The 12,526-nt window shown below is 37.0% G+C and overlaps 1 protein-coding gene across 3 annotated transcripts in view; it reads right to left on the bottom strand.

Moving 5' to 3' along the window:
* Positions 1–12,526, bottom strand: part of usp43b (ubiquitin specific peptidase 43b) — an 85,919-nt gene that overhangs the window by 33,417 nt on the left and 39,976 nt on the right. For all 3 annotated transcript variants that reach the window (XM_084125440.1, XM_084125439.1, XM_084125441.1), the window contains exon 7: positions 6,546–6,714. In XM_084125440.1, the coding sequence (XP_083981566.1) occupies positions 6,546–6,714 (169 nt within the window). The remainder of the gene's footprint in view (positions 1–6,545; positions 6,715–12,526) is intronic.

Below are 12,526 nucleotides of genomic sequence, written 5' to 3'. Positions count from 1 at the left end.
AACTCTAAAAAGTATGAATGTTTCTGTTTTAGCTAATACGCTCATTTCATTGTTGCTTGTTTAAGATTAGGGTTGCCAACTGTCCCGAATTAGCCGGGACGTCCCGTATTTTGGGTCTAATTTATTTGTCCCGTACGGGACCTCCCTTGTCCCGATTAAATAGACTGCTACGCTGATCTAACCACTGAATGATACAACAGCAACACGACACTTTAGTGATCACGAGACCGCATCATCCAATCACAGTCCATACTCGCGCGCATCAGACCATACGAATAACAGACTCTAAATTGAGAATTAATTATTATTTTGGGACATATTATTGTTTGATTTACGAACATAATCCTCTGCTGTCTGCTCGCTCCCGGTCCGATCCGGAGATTCCGGTAATGGCAAATCCCTTCCACTATCCGGCCGGGTTTTGATTTCGGCAAATCAGTTTTGGTGAATTCAAACAACGTGATTATTGTTCATGAGTCCGGCCACGCAAGAAAACATGAAATATTTCTGAGGGAAAAGTATGCTATTACTTTCTTTAATTTCTTTAAAATGTAGTGTAGGCTATGTTACAAAAGCTTTCTATTTCAGATAAATGCTATTTTTTTTAACTATAGTTTGTGTGTAATGTGACTTTTTTTGTGTGACCTTAAAATTCGTTTAGAATTAAATTGTACATAAATAGGTTAAGCAAAACAAATAAGTTTATATCTGAGAAAATTTTAAACACATACGAACCTGAAATACAAAATACAAATATTTTGAGTGTCCCTTATTTTCCTGTAAAGAACCACGATTGTCCCGCATTTTTCTTTTCTGAAGTTGGCAACCCTATTTAAGATACACTGGTAAAATACCTGCGTATGGTGCAGGGAGAACGGGGCTAGTTGTCACACTTTTTTACTTCAGTGAATCTTTAGGTTTCGCATAGGTTTATTTTTGACAGTCAATTTCTATACACATACAGTATATCTTAAAATTTTTTGCAACAAAAAGCTATTGAACATTTCCATTACTGCCTACGAAAAATATATACAGTTCACTGATCACGGTGACTTAAAATGAAAATTAATTTATGGTTTTAGTAAAATAATCCTGTAATGAGATAACTTCATCCAAAGCTAATATTAACAAGCTAAAGTTCAGCTAAATGTTTCATTGACATCCCACATTAAAATGTTTAAATTACGTTAAATAATGCAACGTTAGCATCATGAAGTACCCAGATACATGTTATTGAACTCGTGTTGTTATAGGCAAGGCCTAAACTGTACCAATTAATTATATAGAACAATGTAACATGGGTCTTGTACAATCTCTCTATCCACCAAGGGGTCCATATTTAAAATAGTAGCCTACTACTGCAGATGTCTTATAAATCTCAATTGATTTCAGGTAGTGACTATGTAAACATTGTCACATTTTCAGGAGCATGTTTGTCAGATAAATTACAGTTTAATTTTGGACACTATGTTCCAGTGTCCTTGAAATCCACCCCACCCCTTTTTAGTTTAGTTTTTTTGCAGCAGGAGGCTAGTGATTAAATTTCCAGCCAGATTTCTGCCACAGGACCCAAGGAGACAAAACAAACACAAGTGAGCTGAGGGAAAGCGAGTTTTCAGAATGTGATAAACACGTAATTGTGTTGGGTTTCGCCTCAGCCAAAAACAACTGCGGAGTTTTCCCTGACAGGATGCAGAGAGAGAGAGAGAACTGAGATCTGAACAAACATGCTTTGATGCTCGTAACGTCACAGTTCGCCCCGGGCAACAACATTTGAAAACGAGATTTTCACCAAATTACAAAGCAATAAAGGGTCTGTCTGTCCGTCAAGCAAACTATATCCATCCATTGCTTGATGCTGCAGACACTAAATAAATATCATAAAACAGCCATTTGCCTCAATAATGTGGTGATGACAATTTTGGGGAGGTCAAATTCACCCTTGAGAGCATCTTGACATATCGCAATGGTCTTTTTAAATCTATTTGCTATTATCGCATTAATGGTATCCATTATTAAATTACTGCATTACCTATTGGCAAGATTTTAATAGCCTAAACCAATGACTCATTTGCTATTTTGCTCTTGTTGAACATTATTTATTTGGCCTATGTGAAGTCAGCTGGAACGGAAAGAGGGGAGAAAGTTATTACATATTAAACAAAGATAACAAAGAAATAATCATGCACAATATGGAAATGTATTTGGGTCAATTTAACAGGGTACATTTTTAATTTCACTTTGACTTCAAAGCAAAAACTTGCTGAAATCACTACTATAAGCCTACAACCTGCAACTAGCCACACACTAAATCAGTGTGGACACAAATGAGGAACTCGTTGCTGACTTTTTGAACTTTTCCACTATGTTTGATGTTGCACACTCTGAACATCAAAAGAACGTTCTCCTGCAATATTCCTGCTTCTGTGATGAACAGCAAAGTCCTTTTGAGTAGAAAACTCGGTAACACTTTATTTTGATGGTCCCTTTTGAACATTCTGTTGACTATAAGTAACTTTGCAACTACATTTCAGCTAACTCTTATTAAAGTATTAGTAGACTGTATGCTTAATATCTGATAACTCTTTATTGTGATGGTCCTCCAACAGACACTCTACTGACTATAAGTAACTTTGCAACTACATGTCAACTTATTCTAACCCTAACCCTACCAGTCTATTAATACTCTACTTACACTCTAATAGCCGCTTTCCGACCAAGTAGTTACAGGAACTTAGTTCTAGGAACTGTCCACTTCTAAACAGTTCTAAGAACTACTCTCCCCCAAACTCGGTTTTGCTGTTTGCGTTCGCACTGGCCAAGTGGCCATAGGAACTGGTAGGAGGGGTAAGGGAGTGACGCAAGCACGGTGACTTTTATTTTGACGGCGCGACGGACCTTTATTTTGGCGGCGCTGAGAACGCCAGAGCAAACAATGCTCGCATTCTCTGTGTTTATTAGTTAGCAATCTGTCTAACAGTACTGTTTAATATCTTATTAGCTAGAACTGTTATAGAAAGTAGACAGTATATGAAAAAAGGTTATTAGCCTATGCCGTGTGGTTGATGTCCAGTGTTGCTAGCTGGACAGATACACAATCATGTTTGGCTTCATGGTCCCCTCAAAGTTGCGTTGGATTTTCTCTTCAGCATAAAGGTTTAGAGACCCATCTATCACTGTTTTCCATGTTTGTATAGTTAGTTTATGGAGTAAATATATAGGCTATAATCTGTGTGTTTACATTCTAGCTGTTTTAAAAATGGCGGGTGCTGGTGTTCCGCGTGCGTTTGGTCAATCAGCGAACACTAACGTCATGGGTAGTTCCTATAGTGCTGGTTTAGACCCTACTCTGAAGTAGGACCCAAATTAGTTCCTACAAATGGAGTTCCTAGAACTAAAATCGTTCCTAGTTCCTGCGGTGCGAACACGCCGACATCCGGGTACTTTAGCCAATAGTTCTAGGAACTGTGAAAAGGTTCCTCCGGTCGGAAAGCGGCTAATGAGAGTTAGTAGACATGTAGCTGCAACGTTACTTATAGTCAACAGAATGTGTTAAAGGGACCATCAAAATAAAGTGAAACCGAAAACTCAATAGGGAACCTACTATTCTTTCTATAATCCATATGTTTTTAATGCAAACTCTACAGTGCCTTCTGTCTTTGCAAGTGCCCAAATGTCAATGCCATTAATTAGAAATAGTTTATCTTAATAATCTTAATGCTTCACATTGTTTTTTTAGTATTATTTAAATTTATTTTAGTAATAAACTTTTTTTTTTTCTCCAGTTAATTGCCAACTATTTTTTTTAGGTTCTCTAGGTTTTTTAGGTTTTTCCATCTAATATTTATATTTCATATTATTTCAGCTTTATTGCTATTGTAAGCTGGAGAAACTGGAAGAACTGGTTGAGGAACGACCACCCCTATGAGAGAACAGAGGAAATTAACATTTGAACTCACTCTTGTGAAGTCAGCATCACCATTTGAGACTCAAAGTCTCAAAGTCTCAATTATCATACAGTATTACACATGTTTGGTATCGTTTGAAATGTCTCAGTGCAACTGGTACAAATGTCTCATTCCCAAATAAGTAAAACAAAAGGTAATAAGGTTTTTAAGAGTTTAGAGATAACTGGCACACAAAAGAAGGTGGTCTCTAGGCAAATAGTCTCCTACTCCCAAAAGGTGTCAACTCTGAATGTAAATTCCCATTGTTAGCAGATGTTTCCATGTGAAAGAAGTTACTGTCTATTTAATGAAATGCAACTAGAGGATCAGCGCGATTCTGTACCTCAGATCAGCCCATGAATGCTGAGAGCATCCGGGACTCTCAGCATCATGTATTTCCTAATGTCGGGTTCGCATCTCTCCTCTTTATTCCAGAGCATTTGATGTTTTGTATTGATTATTTCTGAATCATATAATTGGCATGATACATTTACCTGACATAATAAATTGTAAACATTTGATTTTATTCTAACAGACTCATTATTTGCAGTAAAGAGATGAAAGGAATAGTCAAACATTTGCTCACATTTAATGATACACAGATATCATTAAAACCTTTTCATTTATGGAGTCAGATGAAATAACGAGAAAATACATATGATAAAATGTATTTCATTTAATCAAAAATACTTTGCCACGCGGAAAGACAGTAACACGCATAGACCTTCCCCGCTGGTCGGATGCCTACATTGGGCCGATTGAGCACGGGCTTACACTATTAATGAAAACAATGGATAATACAGTAGTTTTAGTTATGGTTAACAACAAAAGCACTGTTCACAAAGTGAAATAATGGGTTATTTGGGAAACCTCAGCAGATGCCCCTTATGGTATGATATGATATGATATCTGCCTGTTGTGGACATTTCTGCAATTAAACATTCCCAGTTAATGAAGCCATGACAACATTTGTAGGTGAAATATAGCCCTTTCTAGACTCTAACTTTACAACGGTAGGAATTATCACTTGTATCAGAATCTGGAGGGGGAAAAAAATCAATCAAAATATCACTGCTGGACATCTACTCATCAGTAAGAGACAACTATCTGTTCTAAGCTATCTCTCTATCACTTCCATTAAAGTGTGGGAGAAACTCACATCACAAAAGGCCATGGAACAAAATTTGATTTCTGGAGGCATTCACACCTAAGAGAGTACTGATCTCTGAGCGACTGTCTCTGTCAAAAGTGTGTCTGAAGGGTCTCTCTGATGTGACACATGTCAAAAAATCTTTGAGAAGCTTTTAGAGCAAAAGAGAAAGGGTGAGGTAAAAGTTGTCACAATTGATATTTATCCAAGCCAGCTTTATGTGGCATAAAGTGGCCCTATTTTACACTTGTAGCATGTTTTCGTCCTCTGAATTTCATTTAATGTGCTAGTTCAGACTTTTTCCACCCTGTGTGACCCTTTGAATTAAACATATCTTTAAAATTCATTTTTGTAAACAACCTTTGATATGATTGGCTAACCTCTATATACCAGCATAGTGTTAATATAGTCAACAAAATTACTGGAGAAAATGTTTGTTAATGAATTTTTATCAAATGTGCATCATGAAAAATAATTTGTTTATTATAGTTGTAAACTATTTTAATATAACTTAATATACACTACTATTCAAAAGTTTGAGGTCAGTAAGTTTTTTTTGGGGGGGGGGGTTGAAATGAAAACTTATTCAGTATTCAGCGAGGACGCATTAAACTGATCAAAAGTGGCATTAAAGGATTTTACATTGTTACAAAAGATTTCTATTTGAATAAATCCTGTTATTTGTAATAGCCTATTCATGAGAGAATATTGAAAAAACATCAACGTTTACACAAAAATATTTAGCAGTTTTCAGTTTTAATGAACTGTTTTCAACATTTTTTTGAGCAGCAAATTAGCATATCAGAATGATTTCTGAAGGATCATGTGACACTGGAGTAATGATGCTGAAAAAACCCCCCCAGGAATAAATACATTTGAAAATATATTAAAATAAAAAAACAGATATTTTAAATTGTAATACTATTTTATAAGAGTGAGCATAAGAGACTTCTTTCAAAAACATTTAAAACTTTTGAACGGTATAGCTTGTTAAGAATATAAAACATACTGTTGACGAAAATATGACAAGAAAAAAATGAATTACACCACAAGATACAGAACTGTCAGTAACCCATGTTTCTAAGGAAGAAAATTATAGAAATCATGTGACAGTTTTAAATAATCTGGTCATAGTTAACAATGCTGCAACCGTGCAACTTAAAATGTTATTTCCATTGACTATAATTAGATGGCATTTTAGTCAGAGAAAATTGACAAAAATGAATGAATATGTCATGTTGAAATATTCACTATATTTAAAGGATTTTTTTCTTCAAAAGACAAAAAATATGTCTAAAAAAATGTGTAAGCTTCACACAGGGTGGGCCGAACTGATGAATATTGAACGTTATAACTGTAAAGACTTTTATATGTGGTTCAAACCTACAACCGATTGTTTACAAGTCCAGATCTGCAACCTTAAAAAAAGTTGGTATTTTGTGGGTTACCTCACTGCCTGCTGTCCTGCTCCGGCTGCATTACACACCAACAGCAAGATCTTCACCATCCCATCGGCCTGGTTCAGGAACTCCGAGGACAGCGCTCCGGACGCAGCCAGTCTGTGACCCGCCAGCCCAGACGAGGTGTACAGAGAGGACGGAAGACTGTGGTGGAACCCTGCGATGAGAGGGGGAGCCAAGGAGAGGTAGAGGTCACCTCCTAACACTGATCTGCGGGGCAGATTTACTGTCTGCGGCTCCATCTAGCCGAATAATGTCAAACTTTATTGTGCTACAAAACAAGGTGACACGCACAGATAGAGAGAGGAAGAGAGTGACAGATGGAGACATGCAAATAGAGCACAGCAGACAGCAGACTGAACACAGTGGGGTGTATGACTTGACCCACACATACGCATACACACTAAATATACATCAAGCTTTCAGACGTTTTCTTCCTAATAAAGTACGACCGGGCAGCAGCCATTAAGAAACATGAAATTAAGTACCCAGAACAAACTAATAAAAAAGACAGAGACTAGTATATTAGATCTTTCCCAGAAGTCACCCAGTTAAATTGATCAAGGACAAAACAGACACATAGTTTAAAGGTGACATCGTTAAAAGCGGAAGTGTGTTATTTCTGCGCCTTGAACATCACCAAATGTTTTTTAAGACGCCCCTCATTGGACAAACAGATAGTTCCACCTCAAACTCATGCTATTGGTAAAGTCAATATTGTTGTGTCAGGCTGGTCTGGATGTGCAAAAAGAGTCATGGTACTTTTCATGAGAAATAACTTCTCTCAGCACGTTAAAGGAACACGCCACCGTTTTTTGAAATAGGGCTTATTCACCTTCTTTCCTACATTTAGATAGGTGGGCAAATGCATTTTTGTCTCAGTGCATGCATTGTTTTAGTTTGACAGGGTTGGCGCTAGCTTAGCTTAGCATAATGAATGGAATCCTTTGTTGCCAGCTAGCATGTCCTGAGTAAAAGTGATATAAAAAAAAAAAACCCCACCTAATTACTTCTTGTGGCCTGCGTATTCACAACAAGTACAAATAGTGATGCAGATTAACACTAGGCGATTTCCTAGGCAGATATTGACTTGGGACTATATTAGGGGGAAGCATAGGCGAAGCACTGCTACTTGGGCGCAGAGATATCACGCCCAAGTAGCAGTGCTTCACCTGTGCTTCCCCCTAATATAGTCCTTAATATATAAGTCAAAATCTGCCTAGGAAGTCGCCTAGTGTTAATCTGCATCGCTATTTGTACTCGTTGTGAATACGCAGGCCACAAGAAGTAATTAGGTGTTTTTTATTTATTTTTTATATCACTTTTACTCAGGACATGCTAGCTGGCAACAAAGGATTCCATTCATTATGCTAAGCTAAGCTAGCGCCGACCCTGTCAAACTAAAACAATGCATGCACGGAGACAAAAATGCATTTGCCCACCTATCTAAATGTAGGAAAGAAGGTGAATAAGCCCTATTTCAAAAAACGGTGGAGTGTTCCTTTAAATCGAGACGTCTAACTTTATTAATTTAGCACTTTAACACTTTGCAGCTTTATTATTTTAAATTAAATCTAGCAAACAGAACACAGAATCAGTATCAGTATCGTGATACACTATACACTGCAGTACAAATGTTTGGGGTAAAAGAAATTAACAGATTTGTGCAGCAAGGATGCATTAACTTGATCAAAAGTGACAGTAAAGGCATTTATAATTTTACAAAATATTTCTATTTCAAATAAATGCTGTTCTTTTGAACTTTATTTCATCATCTTTATTTATCAAAAATTATTTGAGTCACGATTTCCACAAAAATATGAAGCAGCTTTGTGTGTTTTCAACTTTATTGTTTTTGTCTATTGTTTTCAACATTGATAACAATCAGAAATATTTTCTACTAAAATACTTTCTGACCAAGACCCTTTCAACAATTCACTTTGATTTGCATTTATGCTGGCCTATGACTCAGCTTTGCGATTTATGGGAAATCAACTTGACAATGTCGATCAGCAAGACCATTACACTTTATGAACACATTACACTTTACAACAGGAAGGTCACATGTGCCATCATGGACAGATGGAGGCCTGGCTGGCTTTTTAATCAAGAAGGGATGTTTCTATGGCTAAACATCAGGATGACTGTATTACCCATCATTCTGTCTCAAGGTCATTTCATATCAGGTTTTCAAAATGAAGAATGGGAAGGTCTTGGAATGTCCTGTGCTGACTTTAAGTGGGTGCAATCGCTCTTCTTTCTTCTCATTCTACAAACCTTACTGAGTGCGTTTGAGGTTATCACTCAAGGGTAACACTGTGAGATTGTTAATTAAACACCTCTGCTCTCCACAGATCACACAGCAAACCACCTGAACCCAACAGATGAATTACCTAAAGAGAACCTAACGAGACAGAACCTGGTTTCACAAATGCATTTATATTTGATATGCCCTGTTGAAGTTTTAATTTATATAAGGAGTGTGTTTTCAGAGCTGTAGTGCTGACTGTATTGTAGACTTCAGAGTTGTTGTGCTTCATTCCGAATTAAAGGGATACTTCGACCGCTGGAAAAATACGTTTTCAAATAAAACTCGGCTGACTATACAGTAGAAAGGCGTAAAAAAAAAAAAAAAAAAAAAGTTTTTGTTTTTTTACATCGGTGCTACCTCACTATAGAAAGCAGAAAAAATGTCTGTTGTCTTCCCTTTTGCCAAATAGGTGGGAAAACTTCAACACCCATAATGCACTGGACATGTTGCTGTCCAAGGCCACTCCCACCAGTCTGCTATAGATACGCTTACCAGAATATACTGCCTTGCTTTAGTAGGAAATACTTCTTAGCAAACTTTTACTCATAACGGAGTCGACTTGTATTGTTCCCAGGAGCAAGAATTCAAAGAGTAAATGTTTAGCAGGAGTGACTTACTTTTGGATTCTAGTGAAGGAACCAGCACATTGTAGGTAGTGATGGGAGAAACTAAGCTTTTCCAAGCTTCAAATCAATTGAACCAATTGCTTTGCAAAATGATTCACTGTTTCAAGCGTTCGAAACGCCACATGCTGGTGACCCCTTGCTGGTCAAAACAGTGTAACTGCAACAAAAACTCAGGCCAAACATGCATAAAAACAGCTTTTATAAACCCATTGCAAATGCTTTATTTAAATTAACATGTATCAAATGCAATTAACTAATAATCTAATAAGATTAAATATCAAGTGTCTGTATAATATGTGTTTAGTATGTGTTCTTTTATAAATTTTCAGGACTTGTTTTAAGAGACTATGAACTATTATTACTTTTAATTATACATCTCATTAAAACATCTACAAATGTATTAAATTGACCAGAGATCAGGAAAAGATCATGGGCACTTGGTTTCTTAGTGAATCCGCATGATTCGTTGGCCCCCCAGCGGTGAACCATTGAAATTTTGAAACATTTCAAAACAGTTATGACGTAACAAAGCCTCGTTTATTGAAGTCACGTGACTTTGGCAGTTTTATATTTGCTCCGAACCACTGATTCGAAACAGGAAAGACTTGTAAAGGTTTCTAAGCTTCAGATTTTATTTTATTAATTTATTAATTTCCCAATACTGGACCAAAAAATAAATAAATCACAGCGGAACTTATACAGCAATTTAATCCAATTTAAATCTAAATATCAATATACACATGTATAATTTCAGTCAGAAAACAACTCTTATATTTAGAGTTGTTTTCTTATATATATATATATATATATATATATGTATATATATATACAGTGCAATGCATAAGTGAATACACCCATGCTAAAGTTGACTAAAAAGAGGAATAAAAAATCATATTTTGGAAATTGAACTTAATGCCTTAATTTAAAAAATTAGGAAAAATCCAACCTTTAAGGACACCAATTTTCTTTGTGAATGAATAATGTATCGTAAATAAATAAATGTTCTTCCTTAAAATACATGGTGCATAAGTGAGTACACCCCTATGTTAAATTCCCATAGAGGCAGGCAGATTTTTATTTTTAAGTATTTTAAAAAAAAAAAATTTAGGATACTATGCATCCTGATAAAGTTCCCTTGGCCTTTGGAATTAAAATAGCCCCACATCATCACATAGCCTTCACCATACCTAGAGACTGGCATGGGGTACTTTCCATAAGATCATCTCTCAATGCAAATCAAACTAGCTTTTAGGCTAACTGAAATAAAACCATGCCAATCTCTAGGTATGGTGAATGCTATGTGATGATGTGGGGCTATTTTAATTCCAAAGGCCAAGGGAACTTTATCAGGATGCATAGTATCCTAAAAAAAAATTAAAAAAAATACTTAAAAATAAAAATCTGCCTGCCTCTATGGGAATTTAACATAGGGGTGTACTCACTTATGCACCATGTATTTTAAGGAAGAACATTTATTTATTTACGATACATTATTTATTCACAAAGAAAATTGGTGTCCTTAAAGGTTGGATTTTTCCTAATTTTTTAAATTAAGGCATTAAGTTCAATTTCCAAAATATGATTTGTTATTCCTCTTTTTAGTCAACTTTAGCATGGGTGTATTCACTTATGCATTGCACTATATATATATATATATATATACAGTGAGGAAAATAAGTATTTGAACACCCTGCTATTTTGCAAGTTCTCCCACTTGGAAATCATGGAGGGGTCTGAAATTGTCATCGTAGGTGCATGTCCACTGTGAGAGACATAATCTAAAAAAAAAAATCCAGAAATCACAATATATGATTTTTTTACTATTTATTTGTATGATACAGCTGCAAATAAGTATTTGAACACCTGTCTATCAGCTAGAATTCTGACCCTCAAAGACCTGTTAGTCTGCCTTTAAAATGTCCACCTCCACTCCATTTATTATCCTAAATTAGATGCACCTGTTTGAGGTCGTTAGCTGCATAAAGACACCTGTCCACCCCATACAATCAGTAAGAATCCAACTACTAACATGGCCAAGACCAAAGAGCTGTCCAAAGACACTAGAGACAAAATTGTACACCTCCACAAGGCTGGAAAGGGCTACGGGGAAATTTCCAAGCAGCTTGGTGAAAAAAGGTCCACTGTTGGAGCAATCATTAGAAAATGGAAGAAGCTAAACATGACTGTCAATCTCCCTCGGACTGGGGCTCCATGCAAGATCTCACCTCGTGGGGTCTCAATGATCCTAAGAAAGGTGAGAAATCAGCCCAGAACTACACGGGAGGAGCTGGTCAATGACCTGAAAAGAGCTGGGACCACCGTTTCCAAGGTTACTGTTGGTAATACACTAAGACGTCATGGTTTGAAATCATGCATGGCACGGAAGGTTCCCCTGCTTAAACCAGCACATGTCAAGGCCCGTCTTAAGTTTGCCAATGACCATTTGGATGATCCAGAGGAGTCATGGGAGAAAGTCATGTGGTCAGATGAGACCAAAATAGAACTTTTTGGTCCTAATTCCACTAAACGTGTTTGGAGGAAGAAGAATGATGAGTACCATCCCAAGAACACCATCCCTACTGTGAAGCATGGGGGTGGTAGCATCATGCTTTGGGGGTGTTTTTCTGCACATGGGACAGGGCGACTGCACTGTATTAAGATGAGGATGACCGGGGCCATGTATTGTGAGATTTTGGGGAACAACCTCAGTTAGAGCATTGAAGATGGGTCGAGGCTGGGTCTTCCAACATGACAATGACCCGAAGCACACAGCCAGGATAACCAAGGAGTGGCTCTGTAAGAAGCATATCAAGGTTCTGGCGTGGCCTAGCCAGTCTCCAGACCTAAACCCAATAGAGAATCTTTGGAGGGAGCTCAAACTCCGTGTTTCTCAGCGACAGCCCAGAAACCTGACTGATCTAGAGAAGATCTGTGTGGAGGAGTGGGCCAAAATCCCTCCTGCAGTGTGTGCAAACCTGGTGAAAAACTACAGGAAACGTTTGACCTCTGTAATTGCAAACAAAGGCTACTGT

This window comes from Abramis brama, assembly GCF_963993115.1.
Source record: "Abramis brama genome assembly, chromosome: 1".
NCBI lineage: Eukaryota > Metazoa > Chordata > Actinopteri > Cypriniformes > Leuciscidae > Abramis > Abramis brama.
This window is presented reverse-complemented; position numbering and strand designations above follow the sequence as displayed.